This window comes from Hypomesus transpacificus, chromosome 21 (assembly GCF_021917145.1).
Source record: "Hypomesus transpacificus isolate Combined female chromosome 21, fHypTra1, whole genome shotgun sequence".
NCBI classification, from domain to species: Eukaryota; Metazoa; Chordata; class Actinopteri; order Osmeriformes; family Osmeridae; genus Hypomesus; species Hypomesus transpacificus.
Genome location: NC_061080.1, coordinates 923,383 through 938,578, shown reverse-complemented (window position 1 = coordinate 938,578; position 15,196 = coordinate 923,383). Strand labels below are relative to the sequence as shown.

General features: G+C 52.7%; 1 protein-coding gene across 1 annotated transcript in view; it reads right to left on the bottom strand.

The window, feature by feature from the left end:
• Positions 1-393: 393 nt before the first annotated feature.
• LOC124483271 (nucleosome-remodeling factor subunit BPTF-like) overlaps positions 394-15,196 on the bottom strand; it is a 34,215-nt gene continuing 19,412 nt past the window's right edge. The window contains exons 19-32 of the mRNA XM_047043624.1: positions 14,908-15,063; positions 12,550-12,792; positions 12,117-12,343; positions 11,260-11,482; positions 10,518-10,927; positions 10,028-10,189; positions 9,283-9,365; positions 7,504-7,729; positions 6,978-7,309; positions 6,418-6,591; positions 5,941-6,133; positions 5,300-5,384; positions 3,914-4,100; positions 394-2,474 (exon numbers count right to left, since the gene is read on the bottom strand). Coding sequence (XP_046899580.1) covers positions 2,438-2,474; positions 3,914-4,100; positions 5,300-5,384; positions 5,941-6,133; positions 6,418-6,591; positions 6,978-7,309; positions 7,504-7,729; positions 9,283-9,365; positions 10,028-10,189; positions 10,518-10,927; positions 11,260-11,482; positions 12,117-12,343; positions 12,550-12,792; positions 14,908-15,063 — 2,738 coding nt within the window. The 3' untranslated portion in view covers positions 394-2,437. The remainder of the gene's footprint in view (positions 2,475-3,913; positions 4,101-5,299; positions 5,385-5,940; positions 6,134-6,417; positions 6,592-6,977; positions 7,310-7,503; positions 7,730-9,282; positions 9,366-10,027; positions 10,190-10,517; positions 10,928-11,259; positions 11,483-12,116; positions 12,344-12,549; positions 12,793-14,907; positions 15,064-15,196) is intronic.

The window sequence follows — 15,196 nt, the reverse complement described above, 5'->3', positions numbered from 1 at the left end:
TGTCTTCTGTTGTGTGTGTGTGTGTTAGACTTCAGTTTGTGTGGCAGCCTCCCACTGAGATTTGAGGGGTTAATATTCTCATGTGAACATCCCCACCGTCTGAGGTCAAACCAGATGACCAGTCCCATAAGGGTCATTATTCATAAGATCTTGGTATTCGTTATTGTCCTTTGATATATACAAAATAGTATGTCGTTATTGTAGCTGAATAAATGTTTAATCATTTATTAAAGAGATGATAATCAGATATCTTGATTGAATAGGGTGTGTAGCAAACAACAAATAAACTACAGCGGTAAAGTAGTCTTTACTTGCTGGTCATAACATATATATAAACTTCTGATTTAGAAGAAAAAAACAAAACAAAGACAATGGCACTTTGGACAATCGATGTCAAAAACATTACTTTATTATCTAGGATGAAATGTCCTATCAAGTACAAAAAAGGATCTCTTAAGAGTTGCCACAATCTGTTAAAAACATAGATAGTATTTTTCCCCAGTTATAGTCCCTTAAACATTACTCAAAAAATTTAAGGTTTCATCGATATGAATAAATAAAACAGATAATGTGATGAAAATTAGGAGGTGTGTCAGACTGGTGGATTCATTTGAAGAAAGAAAAAAATATCTTCATAAGAGTCAGCGTTCCCCTGCCCTGTTTAAAATCAATATGCACACAATATGCAGCACTTTCGATATAAAGGGCAATTTCACCTAAATGTAAAGTTCACTTCGATAAAAGATAAGAGATCAGTTAAGAGAACGTACAGGTAGACTTAGTTGCTGGTTAAAATGGTGAAAAATGTAACTTCTAATGCTCTACAAATCTCTATTTTGTCATATATCAACAGCCATAATGTACAATATGGAATACAGACAGTGGATGACACATACTGTTCCTTCAAACACAATCGGCGATGTCTCGAACAGGCATCTGTGACCTTATCTCCCCACACAGTCCACCCACAGAAACTAAGGATTTCTAGACTTTTATTCCCTCTTGATCTGTCTTGAAGACATAAGTACCGGCGATACGTCAATAATAGTTTTCGTTTTTTATCCCACCCTCCAAACAGTAATGCTTTAATTATCACAGATTAGAAAAATGTTCCAAATATGATAAAAATGTCCTTATAAAATCTTCATACAAACCCCCAATGGTATAAAGATTCCCCCCGCCCGAGATTTACTGACAGATTTACTACCATAGACCACAACATACTTTACTCAGTACAGTTCAAAACAGTAATTACCGATTATTTGACATCATGCATTTGAGAGTGGAGGGGGTGGAGCATGAAAGAGATAAGGGACAGTCGACCTGTTCGACCAATCACAAGGCGACAAGGGGGGAAGGGGTGTGTCTAAGGTGTGAAGGGGTCGGAACACTTAGGTTAAAAAGGCCCTTTACAGTTCTCACCATCCAAGTCCATCCTGAAGATAGAACATTATCTTGTTTCCATCAGATGAACATCCAAATCTAATGTTTAGGTTCTGAAAAACTGCTTTTCATCCCAAAGAGCATTTGACATTTCATATACATCAATGTTCCCATTTGACAGAAAAATCCCCCAGCAAAACCCCCCCAAAAGATTGTAAATTAAACAGGTAAGCTTAAGATACAAGATTTCTGCAAAACGTGAGATGTTACGTCGAGATGAAACATTGACGTTGTGATGGCGGTTCTGGGGTCATGACACATTCTGTTACCTGACCCTACCAGATGGGTCCTCACTAATCTAAGACCAGTTTTTCCAAAACACAGGCTGACCCACCGGTGTGTGTGTGCCACTGAAAACCTGCACAGGAGGAATCACAAGATGAAGAAGCTGACACAGCTGGAAAGTGTCAGTACGAAATTAAGAGTTCACCCCGAAGGGTAGGAAGAAAGAGCTGACACTTGCGGATACAAGATACAAAAAATAGAGATTAACTACAGACTGAAAACAACTCTTGAGAGTCTAACTGCTGCCTTGTTTTGTACTGCAATCGAACAACCAGTCGTCGCATCGACTTTAGAGTTCCTCGTTCCCTCCCTCTGTGTCCGTTAGGAAAGGTGAAGAACCTAACTCTGAACAAAAAAAAACCCACATCGAAGACGGGGGGACGGGGGGGCGGGGCCGTAGCATCTTCCACACACCCTGAAGACCGGGGCCGTCCAATCGTAATCCCCCTCCACTGACGTTGGAGCCGTCCGGTTTCCTACGTGCGCCGTTCGGTCTAAAGCAGTTGCCGGTGTGACGTTGGTTTTGACAGGGATGTGAGGGTCCACTCTCCAGCTCTGGGTCAGAGGGTTTGAGTGGACAGGTTCAGCCACACAGCGTCACCGAGGGGGAGGGGGGGGGGGGGGGGGGGAGGAGCCACGCTGGCAGACATTTTGACAGTTAGCTTAACAGAGTGGTGGTGGTGGGGGGGTGGAGGGGTAGCTGTGTATTCTAAGAGGCTGTAGACTGCAGTTTGTTGTTATGAGACCTACAAAATGCAAAGAGAGGAAACAGTTGGATAACTTTGTTGTCGTTTTTTTTATTAAAAGCTTGACATATGACAAAAATATGCACTAGGGAATACAAAAACAAACAAAAAGAAACACTTATTGGATGCCAGTGGGGTCAGACATTTTGAGCAGAGACAAGCAGCCATGTTGGTGTGTTGGCCTGGCATTGTACGATACAACGTTGGCCCAACAGGATATATACAGTGAGAACATCAAATGTTGGGCTGCCCAGCTCACCAGATTTGAACTGAAGCTACACAGGACTTTTCCTCTGAGCTTTATTGACATTTCCTACCATTATTTCCTTTTTAACATAAAATAGTCCTTCACAAAAGGATATCATATGCACAATAAAATAATAATATTACATTTGGATAGATCTGATAAAAGAGAAAACTAATAAATGTTGCAAGCTTTTTAAAATGGTCACTTAAGGAGGTAAAATATGTTGCTTGTGGTCAATAAATCTTCAGTTGATAACTTATCTGCATAAGGAACTTGGTGAAATATAACATGTAATGTATTTGCAAAATTGTATAAAGGGCCGTGACTCAACCTTTTCAAAACGTGATACTGTGCCTTGCACCCGAATGAATTATAAACAATGTCTTTAGTGAGATACTGGTGTACAGAAAAAAATATATTTATTTTCCCTTGATTGCTTTTTGTAACCAACATGGCTGCCATCATCAAATGTGAGAAATGTTTTTTTTGAAGAATCTGTCATTCTAAAATACAAAATGAAAAGAAAATTCACACCTACAGTGTGTCTTAATATATGCAACTTTCTTACAAATGGTTTTAACGCTGTTTTAAAGAAATAAAAACAGCAAGGTCCAGGATTGACTAATTTAGTTTTTTGAGTGACCCCCGCACCCAGCTCTCAGACTTATGACATCACAATCTGCAAGAGAGGGAGAGAAAGAATGGATGGTGTAAATACATGCAGGTGAAGCACATGACCGTAGGCAAACAGGAAATGACATCACACAGGCGGATCATGAAAAGGTCTCACAGGAGGGCATACTAAGGGGCGGGGAGAGGAACTTGAATGCGAGGGTGCAGCAGTGGACCAGAGCTAATGAAAGGAAAGCGACCACGCAGAAGGCCACAGGCAGGTCTGAGAGGACAGGCTGGAGGCACCCCAAAGGGCAGGGTGATCGATCAGACCGAACCAAAAGCACAAACTCAACAAACCAAGGGGTCTAAGTAGAAGCACAGAACTGTAACTAGATCCCGCCACAGTCAGTGAAAGACGTAGCCCCCCCCAAAAAACTTTTTTTTAATGGAATTATGCGATGAGGGAATTTGAAGGGGCGGGGGGGGATTAGTGGAAGAGGGCTGGTAGAATGGATGGATGAGAGACGATGTGCGATGAGAGACAGAAGGCCGGAGATGGAGGGAGGGGGGGTCCTACCTGCTGGCTTTGAAACCTTTGAGCTTCTGGACGAAGAAGTTCTCCAGGACCTCCGCACACTGGTAGAAGGACGAGTCGCTGGGGTTGTAGTAGCGGCAGTTGTCGAAGATTTTGGTCATGTCCGCCACGAACTCGGTCAGCTTGATGTAGTAGCGCTTCTGTAACCTGTCCTCCATGGTGGAGAGATCTGTGGCAGAGGCAACCAGGAGAACGGCGCAATTAAGACTTGTAACGGGGGCCCTTTTATGTGTGTAGAAGTTTGTTGAATCTTTGTTGTGTTTTCCAAAAAAGAAATAAAAAAATTGTACTGTCTGACTTAGCTCCAACTATATGCATAGTTGCTCTAGAGTAATTGCAGCTTGCGGCATGTGTTCGAACGACAAATGTGCCAGACGCATCTTAAAAGTGTAGTACATCATATCAAAAGTGACAGCATAAAACTCAAATGTGTTCGCCAACTTCCAACCCGACCGAGCCTTCCAAACAAATGACAAAAGACACAGCCATGGTTAGATATGTGCTGGGTTCGTTTCTGGTTGGCTTGCGTCACAGCAGTAAAAGACACCGCAGAGGGCCCTGAAAGTCCAGTCAAGGTTTCGAGATGTTCACGCTCGCTAGCAGGGGGGGGGGGGGGGGGGGGGGGGGGGGTAGCAGCAGCCTTCATATCCTCACCGCTGGTTTCCCCCTGCCCCGCTCCCTGGGGCTCTGTATTTAAAATAAACATATCCAATTCTTAACCTCCCTCACCCCCGCCCGGCCGGCGGGGCTGAGCTTGTGCCCATATCAAAGACACCCTTCTTCTCAGCCATCAGATTTAATCTTAAAAAAAAAAAAACCAAAGCCTTTGCTGGCCGCAACCTTTTTTTTCTGCTCTCTTTAGTCTTTTTTTTTTTGCAAGATGATGAAAAAGGGTGCTTTTCTCACGTGGGACGGCGTTCCAGGACGGAGAACAGGGGCTACTGTGGAGCGGGTCTCGGGGACGTTTCCATGAGCTTCATTAACGGTTTGTTTGTGTGGAAGTTCAAAAAGGCCTGTTGACGCAAGTCGCCATTTACATGGCCGGTTTGATCTGAGTTGGAGGGCTCTCCCCCCCCCCCCCCTCCTCCCCCCTCCCCTCACCCAGAGTAGGGCTACTGGAAGATGGAGGACGGAGCGTGTTTGTGTTTTTTTTAAAGTAACAACTCGGGTGTTCGTTTGCGGCGACCGCCGGATTGACGAAAAACAACATCCCCACTCAAAAGCAAAGGTGGACGGACGGATGATGTGTGTGTGGTGTGTGTGAGGCGGAGGGGGACGGTGTGTGCGTGCTTGAAAAACCTCTTTCCAAAGCAAAAACAAAAAAGAAGAAGCTGAACTTGTGCGAGGACCTCCGTTCCCCCAACTCACCCATGGGTTCCTTGATGACTCTGTAGTAGTCGGGGGCGTCGTTGGAGTCCACGGGCTCCAGGAAAGGCCACGCCATCTTGTGTGCCTGAATGAGACCGGCGAGGAGAAGAGAGGAGAAGAGAGAGCGTGAGAAAGACACACAAAAAAAGAGAGAGAGAGGAGAAGCAGAGAGTGCGCGCATGAGAGAGAAGAAGAAATGGAGAGAGATAAAAAGACAAACAAACAGCTGGACAGTGGCATTGGAAGCAGGTGGGTCAACACAGATGTGTTCTCCATGTCTCTCTCTCCCCCCCCCCCCCCCCCCCCCCGCCCCCCCGATGGAGTCACGTGTGCCATGCGCACACACAGTGGATGGGGAGGAGAGAAGAAAGCGGAGGGGGGAGGGGGGGGGGGGGTAGCCAGGCAGCTGTCCAAGTAGCACCCAGGGGGGAGGCAGAACAGATCAGATAAGAGAGAGTGAGGGAAGGAGGGAGGGAGGAACAGAGGAGGGCTTTGTTCTAAACAGTCACGGCGGAGGAACAAAAAGGGTGGTGAGGAGAGCGAGGAGAAGAGTCTGGAGGAAGGGAGGGAGAAAAGAGAGAGGGGGAGGGAGAGATGGGCGTGGGGGGGGGGGGGGGGGGGGAAGAGGAGTCAGTCATCACCTGTAGGGAGCGCAGGATCCTCCGTAGGCCCTCAAAGTCCTTGTCGGTGAGCGGCGTGAGCACCGTCATGGCGTCCTCCGTGGACTGGCACTGCGGGCACACGTACTGGTCGATGTGGTTGGCCTCGCTCTGCAGGATGCCCACGCAGCGCCCGTGGTACCAGTTCTGGCAGCGGTCGCAGCCGATGTAGAACCTGGGGCAGGGGGGGGAGCAGGGAGGGAGTGTTAGGGCTCGGGTTATGGTCGTGTGGCGTTTTGTGTGCCTCACCTGGGGGTTAACCCTTATGGGGGTTACGGGTTAAGTCGAGGGGTTAGGTTTCGTTGTTCCAGTTGTTTAGAGTTGTGGGACTTGGACAAGGGGATTTTTCTCTCGCTCACGCACACACACACAAACCCTTCCCGCTACATCACATACACTCCTCCCTCCCCATCACACACACACACACACACACACACACACACACACACACACACTCACTGGGACTCGTCGTAAGGCGTCCGGCAGATACAGTACAGCTCCTCCGTGTTGCCCTCCTGGGCGTGCTTGCACTCGCTGCAGATGTAGTCGTCCATCTTCTTGGCCTCCTTCTCAGTGACGCCCACACATTCGCCGTGGTACCAGTTGGTGCAGAGGTCGCAGCCGATGTAGAACCTAAGGGGAGGAGCCGGGGGAGCGTTAAACATCACGTCTGTCTGTGACCACCGACGCTGAAGATGGAGGCCGATGGAGGGGCAGTGAATCAGTCGCCTGAGGGGATTTCAAATATCTCCGCGACTATTCGTGGACCTCCTCCCAGCCTGTGTTCTCTGTTAATGAGTAGCTTCGGGAAGTCGGCTGGATCCGTAAAGTACTCAGTGGTCGTCTCTCATGAACGTCTTAATAACACAGTAATAAAGAGCGCCACATTTTCCCAGGCAAAAGTTACAAACCCCAGATTAACCTGGTGGCACAGACTAACGGGAGGATGAACTGGTCATCATCCTGCCCGAGGAGCGTGTGTGTGAGTGTGTGTGTGTGTGTGTGAGGCGGGGTCGTACTTGGTCTCGTCGTACGGCGTCTTGCACACGCAGTACAACTTGGTGTCCTTCCTGTTGTCCCGTGAGGTAGTGGTGGAGATCATCTTCTTCTTCTTGGCCTTGGAGGCCGGCCCGGCGCAGACGGAGGAGGGGGGGCCGCCCCCGCCGCCCGCCTCCCTCTCCTCCTCCCGCTTGCGCTTGTGGGCGGAGGCGGGCGAGCTCAGGTGGGGGGCGGCGTGCGGCAGGGTGTGGGGCAGGGCGTGGTGGGCGGCGGCCTGGGCGGCCTGGTGGGCGGCGGCCTGGGCCCTCTCCTTCTCCTTCCGCAGCTTCAGCAGGTCTCTCTTCAGCTCCTCCTGCAGGGCCGGGGGGGAGGACGGGAGGGGGGTGAGATGGGACACGTGGGGGGGGGGGGGTGAAGGAGGGTGCACCCTCGCGTGCGAAAATCCGTGTCTGTCGTCCTCGCACACAGAACACAAGGACGTATACGAGTGAGTGTGTGTGGTTGCATACGTGTCTGCCCGTGTGTGTGTGTGTTTGGCCCGCCGACCTGAGCCTCCAGCTGCAGCTCCTTGTCCAGCAGGGCTCTCTTCTTGAGGATCTCGGCCTTCAGGCTCTCCTTGTGGCGGTAGAGCAGCGACGACAGCTTGGAGGCGTTCTGCTTGGAGCGCTTCTGCTCCACCACCTCCTCCTTCTTCCGCCGCTTGGCCGCCTGCTTCTCGTCCTTGTCGATCTTGTCCAGGAGGAACTTCATCACCTGGTTGCACACGATCATCCTGGAGGGGGCAGGAAGAGGGGAGCGAGGGGGAAGGGGAGGGAGGTGGACAGAGGGGGGAGGAGAGCGAGGGGGAGGACAGGGGGAGGAGAGTGAGGGGGAGGAGGTGGACAGAGGGGGGAGGAGAGCGAGGGGGAGGACAGGGGGAGGAGAGTGAGGGGGAGGGGAGGAGGTGGACAGAGGGGGGAGGAGGTGGACAGAGGGGGGAGGAGAGCGAGGGGGAGGACAGGGGGAGGAGAGTGAGGGGGAGGGGAGGAGGTGGACAGAGGGGGGAGGAGAGCGAGGGGGAGGACAGGGGGAGGAGAGTGAGGGGGAGGGGAGGAGGTGGACAGAGGGGGGAGGAGAGCGAGGGGGAGGACAGGGGGAGGAGAGTGAGGGGGAGGGGAGGAGGTGGACAGAGGGGGGAGGAAAGCGAGGGGGAGGACAGGGGGAGGAGAGTGAGGGGGAGGGGGTGGATAGAGGGAGGAGAGCGAGGGGGAGGACGGGGGGAGGAGAGTGAGGGGGAGGGGGTGGATAGAGGGAGGAGAGCGAGGGGGAGGACAGAGGGGGGAGGAGGAGAGGAGCCCGGAAGAGAGAGGGAGGAGGAGAGGAGCCCGGAGGAGAGAGGGAGGAGGAGAGAGAAGGGGGATGAAGAGAGAGGAGCGTGGGAGGAGGAGAGAGGATAATGACAGATCAGTTTACAGTGGTGGCTTTTCTGAAGACACAGACCATATTGAATCCCGGTGTTTGTTCTGAAGGAACCCCGCATTTCAATATTCCATGAAGCTAGATCTGCACTGGGTGCCCTGTATGACCGGACACACAGGGCAAACACGGCGTAGCCAATCGGACGCAGAGAAACGGGGGAGGTCACATGTCTTGACAGGTGGGTTTGTCTCCCGTCTTTATTGCTGTGTGTACCCTGGTGGAGTGTGTGTGTGTGTGCGTGTGGTGGGGGGAGAAATGGATAGAGACTGTGGGAAGTCACCCGCGGACACACACAGGGAAGGTCAAGGGTCGACTCCCGTTCCCAGACAGCACCCGTCCTAATGTGACCCCCTCTGCAGACAGAGATGGGAGGAAGGGCAGACTGAAGGAGAGCGCGAGAGAGAGAACGAGAGAGAGAGAGAGCGAGAGAGAGAGCGAGACAGAGAGAGCGAGAGAGAGCGAGAGAGAGAGAGCGAGAGAGAGAGCGAGAGAGAGAGCGAGACAGAGAGAGCGAGAGAGAGAGCAGGGCGGAGTCAGATGAGCGACAGCGCTGAGGTCACAGTCCCCAGGCCCCGGCCTGTGAGGTCACACAGCGTCTGTGGCGGGGCGAGTCCTTCCCATGACCCGCACTGGCTGAACATGACCCCTGGGTCCACCCGGCAAGGGAGAGGATGACACCTCACACACACTGTCACACACACAGATACTCCCTCTGTGTCTCTAACACACTCCGTCTCACACACACTCTCCCACTCAGTCTCCCTCTCCCCCAAACACACACACACTCCCTCTTTTTGTCTCTGACACACCCCCTCGCTCACCCCCAGACACCCCCCCCCACCCAGGGCACCAGACAGTGGGGCTGACCTCTGGTTCTCCTCCCTCTCCGCTGGAGACATGGTCTTCTTCTGCTTCAGGTGCTCGATCACGGCGTTGTGCTTCATCACCACCTGCCGCAACGGGAGAGAGGGCAAAGGGGGGGTCAGAGGTCAAACGCGGGCCATGCGCACGCCTGAGGCATCGGGACGGCTGCCTCTTCAGAACGTCCTGAATGAAGCGCCGTCGAGGCCTCGACGTCGAGGCAGACGACACATCTGAGGTAAACTGCCTCGCGTCGCGTCATCTCTTTCAAACGGCAGATGTACATGCGGAATTACAGAGTAACATGTATTGCTAAGAGTCGCACCCCACACACACACACAGCCCACACGCACGCACAGTATAGCGCTCAAACAGACAGAAAGGAGGGATGGATGGCTGCTTGCAAAATAAACCCAGCTGTGACGGCGGGTCTGTTTCAGGACTGTTTACGCGCTAATGTCAGGGAGACAAGGGGCCCTCCAGGTCTACTGTTACACTACCACAGGCGAGCTGGCCCCCCCACACACACACACATCAATCACATGTAGACATACACCCCCTCTTCCCTTTGTCATGTACACAGACGGAAACCATACGTGGAAATACACTCCTGACTCAGTCATGGAAACACACACACCAGCGTATAATCCTAGGTGGACATCCATCCACCCACCCACACAGGGAGGGCGAGGGGTCGGTGGTGGAGGAGGAGGTGGTGGAGGTGGTGGTGGAGGAGGAGGTGGTAGTGTACCTGTTTCTGGATGATGTCGCTCTGGCTGGCGGCGGCCAGCGCCTGCTCCCTGCGAGCCTCGGCCGCCTGCTTCTTCTTCTGCTGCTGCTGCTCCCGGAGCTGCTGGATCCTCTGCAGCTGCTCCTGGACGCTGGCCGTCTGGATGGTCACCACGTTGCCCATCTGGGGAGACGGACAGGGGGGGGGGGGTCCACGAGGTCAGTATGGTTTCGATTCGGGGGGGTCAAACGGAAGGTTGTTTGCCACGTGTGACGGGTAAAATAGGTGGTATTCGTTGGCCCTGCCCCTCGTGAAAATCTCTCAGGGTCTACTCTTTATGTATGATAAATAATCCATACCTATTATAAATACTGTTAAATCCCAACCTATATGAGGTACTTTATGTATCACCATATATATATATATATATATATATATATATATACACACAAACGTTTAGACAGGTTGTGGTGGACAGAAGTGAGTGAGTGTGTGTGTGGGTCGTCCTCACCTGTCCTCCCTGAGCTCCGGCGGCGCCCCCAGGCTGCTGGATCTGGATGGGCAGCTGCAGCTTGATCTGCTGAGGCAGAGCTCCTCCGCCCGGGCCCGGCTGGAGCTGGGCCAGCACCTGCACCTGCTGCTGCAGCCCCGGCATGCTGAGGAGCTGGGGGGACTGCTGCAGCTGGAGCTGGCCCCCTCCTCCTCCCCGGGCCTGGCTCTTCACCTGGAGGGGCGTGGGCGACTGGATGGGCATGTGGGCCTGGGTCTGCGGGGGGAGCTGGCCCTGGGGGGTGGCCGAGGGCGGGGTGCTGGTGGCCAGCGGGGCGGCGGCGCCGGCCTGGACGGGGGCGGCCGCCTGCTGGGCGGGCTGGGCGGGGGTCTTGGTGGTGGAGGGGTGCGGCTGGGCGGGCACGGCTGTGGCTGAAAACAGGGTTGAGGATGAGAGGGTGGGGGTCAAACATCTGTGTAAAGCATGTCTCGGAATTTCACCGAGTGTGTGTGTGTGTGTGAATACATTTACATTTAGTCATTTAGCAGACGCTCTTATCCAGAGCGACTTACAGTAAGTACAGGGACATTCCCCCCCCGAGGCAAGTAGGGTGAAGTGCCTTGCCCAAGGACACGTCATTTGGCACAGCCGGGAATCAAACCGGCAACCTTCTGATTAAAAGCCCGATTCCCTAACCGCTCAACCATCTGACTCTGACACTATGTTTACAGATGAGTGAGTCCCTCTGTGTATGTGTGCCTACCTGTGGAGGCGGCGGGCGCGGCCGGCATGGGCGTGAAGAGGAAGCGCTGGACCTGTCCGTTGGGCAGGGCGGCCTGCATGAGCTGCTGGCCAGGGCCGGGGATGACGGCCACGCCCTGGGGGATGACCTGCAGCTGGCCCGTGGTCTGGCCCTGGCCCTGCACCATCACCGTCAGGCCCTGCTGGGGCCCCGCCGGGCGCTCCACCGACGCACTCTGCTGCTTCTGGGACGGAAGGAGGGGAGAGGGAGAGAGAGGGGGACAGAGAGAGAGGGGGACAGAGAGAGAGAGGGGGACAGAGAGAGGGGAGAGAGAGAGAGAGGGGGACAGAGAGAGAGGGACAGAGAGAGAGAGAGAGAGAGAGAGAGAGAGAGAGAGAGAGAGAGAGAGAGAGAGAGAGAGAGAGAGAGAGAGAGAGAGAGAGAGAGAGAGAGAGAGAGAGAGGTAGAAAGAGAGGGGGAGGGGAGGAGGAGGGGGGAATTGGAAGGGAAAGGGCGAGGGGAAAGAGGTGGGAGCAGGAGAAGAGGAGAGAAGAGAGGGAGGAGGGAGAGGTAAAGGAGGTTAGTGGGATGCTTCTTCACACACTGGGGATTCACCTAGAGCGTACTGATCATCAGTAAACTGGTGAACTGGACTGCGATCTGACAAAACGCATTTCATGTGTGTTGAAGACCTATGGGCATTCATATAGCATTGTGGGGTTGTACAGTTCATGAAATCTCTCCTAGAGTTTGAACAGATGGACCCTTCTGTCGTCCCCATCTAGTAACTAGTGCAATGGGGACAGACACTGAGTGAATTCTAAGATGTCTACTGAACTGCTGTGGCAGGTGGTGCGAGGAGGGCTGGTCTGGTGTACCTGCGCCCCCTGGGTGAGCTGTGTGAGCTGGGCCAGGGTGAGTTTGACCTGGCCCTGGGCCTGTGCCCGCGGCCCCTGGGGCGTCTGGGCGGTGGCAGGCTGGCCCGGGGTCACGGGGCTGCCCACCCTCTGCCCGGCGACGGTGGTGACGGGGCTGGCGCCCGAGATGGCGGTGGAGACGGGCTGGCCGCGGATGATCTGGGTCACCACCTGCTGGCCCGCTTGACCTGTGGACGAAGGAGGTGACCGTGTGTCAGGAAACACACACACACACCAACCGGAGCTTGTAGGGACCACCACCCACCAATTGTTTTAATTTTTAGACATTTACATTTTTTTGACATTTTTATTGTTATCAAAATCTGGCCATTTATAATATAATAAATACTGTATCATAGTAGAACCGTTACAAACGACAGGGACTGCCACCCACCTTGCTGCATCACCAGAGGGGTGCGGAGGATGGTCTTCCCCAGGGCCCCTGCCTGCTGGATGGGGGTGCGGATCACCGTCATCCCTGGACGGATCTGGCCCCCGGTGGTCAGCACCTGCTGCGGGGAGCCGGGGGTGCCGGGCCGGATGTTGAGGGTGGTGGTGCGCGGCTGGAAGGGGCTGAAGGTGGCGGCCCCTGCTGTGCTGGAGGGGATGATGCCCACCACCTTCTGCTGGATCACGCCTGGGCAGGACAGGGGAGGACAACAGAGGTCTCAAACGTGTATTTCTCATCGTCTCCCAACATTCAAATACTGATGGGTAATGTTAAGACAAAGGCTGGTATTCCTTGTGGAAAAAGGTTCAAAATCAGGTTACTTTGAGACTGCGAGAACAGCAACACAGAAGTGGCCTTGGCATGCTCTTTAGAAAAGCGACCGAGGCAGAAACGCTGATATTTGCAGTGAAAACACAGCCAGCTTGACAGAGTCGCCCATAGCATGAATGATCCGTTCTACAAAGCTCATATATTGATACAACTCAATACATTGCTTTCGGGTTTCCCCTCCACTCTAGTTTTCAAAGCCTTTGATGCTATAACCAAGGGTAAATATTAGCAGAGCAAGTAAATACAATTTTTTTCAAAAAGGGGGTCACTAAAAGCAATGTTGGTTTGACTCCACATTGCATTTGACCCACCCCATCCCACTCTCATAAATTATGTATGGCTATAACTTCTTTCAAACGTTTTCACTTCAGTTTGACAACACGTCCGTTTCAGTTTTGTTAGCTTGGCTCGGGCTCACTTGGAAGGGCAGTGAAAACACAACGGCCTTCCTTCAAGATCTGAAGTTGTTGTATGTTTCCCCTCCTCCTTTTTTCAGTGGTTTTGCCCTACTTTCTAACCACCCCTCCCCCTCCCCTCCGCCTTCCCTCTCTCCCCTCTACGACCGCTGACGATCAGGTAAACCGATACATCAAGGGTTCCCCCTCTTCAAACAGGCCAGGCTAGGCCTCCCCCTCTGAACTACAGCGCTGTAGTTCTGGACCAACATCAAACACACACTTCTTTGCGCTTAGCTGTTTGGAGAGTTTGTGAGTTAGCGACATCGTTTTTTTTTTTGTGTGTGGGGGGGGGGGGGGGAACTGTTTTTTGTGTGTGTTTTTTTTAAGACGAGGGGGAAAAGTAGAAGAAGAAAAAAAAGGTTTCTATCCATAGCGTGTTACCTGTCTGGGGAACCAGACCTCAGGATAAAGTTGTTTTCCTGACTGAGTTCCGTAGCCCCGTCCAAAACAAACACGTGAGTGAAACTGTCACACTGGATAAACACACAGGCCATTAATATCCTCTCTCTTACTCCCTCTCTCTCTCCCTGAGAAACACGAGTGTCACACTAGACAAGCTCTCTGTTTGTTTGTGGAGTAATTTAGCTTATCCCCCAAATGCTAACTTTTAGTGAGTGAGTGTGCGCGCGTCAAAGTGTGCGTACTGAGGTTTTATGGTGCAAGGACAAAAGCCTCCACAGTTTTGCATGGATCATTGAAAATTGGAATAATTGGAAAAAGTGCGGCCAAGTTTAGATGGAACTCTTGACTGTCCTGCGACAAGGCCCGACCTAACCAGTCGGTCAGTTATGGCTGGCTCAACACACAGCCAAAACATGACATAGACTGCCCTTTAATGATGTAGTGAGCTCTTCATCCTCCAAACACTTCAGTACTCATACAGGGACAGGTCGTGTCCAATACCGACCGTCGCTTCATCCAGCTGGCCAATATTGACTTTAGAAATATGCGAGCGACCTACGGCAACATCAAAAGACGTCTGGCCCGGCCTCAGACTACACAAGCCCAACCCCAGCATCACCAAAACATCTCTATTGGGTACCCATGCCGACAGGCACAGCCAGACGTGATGTGTGCCACTCCGAAACTGGGCGGGTGACCAACGTCGCTTGGCAGCTAGCGACGGCTGCTTAGCGCGTGCGAGGGAGGTGACGGCGTCTGATGTGGCGTGTGTGGTCAGTGGCTGGGAAGGGACGGTACTTATTGTATTGGCGGTGGGTAAGACTCAGACATCACATCATTACAGTAGCTGGGTCAGAGCACGAACACTACCCATTCTTCCTTCCCTCCCTATAATACATGACCTATAGTGGATCTGAAAACACGACAGCTAAGGGGTCATATATTTAACCCAGACAGATCCGTGACTGCCCTAATGAAGGAGTCGAAGAAGAACCACCAGAAAGGGAAACCCCCCTGATTGGCCCGGTGCCTGGGGCCAATCAGGGGGGTCCGCTATAGAGTTCTGGGACCGCTATAGAGTTCTCCCGGGTGAAGGGTGGGCGGGGCCTACCTCCTTGCGTTGTTGGCACGTTGACGGTGACAAACTTGCTGTTAGCGGGCAGCGGCAGCTTGGCGTGCAGGACCTTGCCACCCATGGACGTGCCGGTGATCTGGAAGGTCTGTCCGCCCGATGTGGCCACGGTTGTCACGGTGCCCGCCGCGCCTGCTGGGGAAACACGCAAGTGAAGTCCGACCAATCAAAAAACAAAAAAAAGGGTTTCCTTCCCAACGCGCACAGCTGGGTGAGGGTGAAAAGAGTTTCTGATGCTCAGGAGCAGAAATTGGGGGGGGAAAATGAA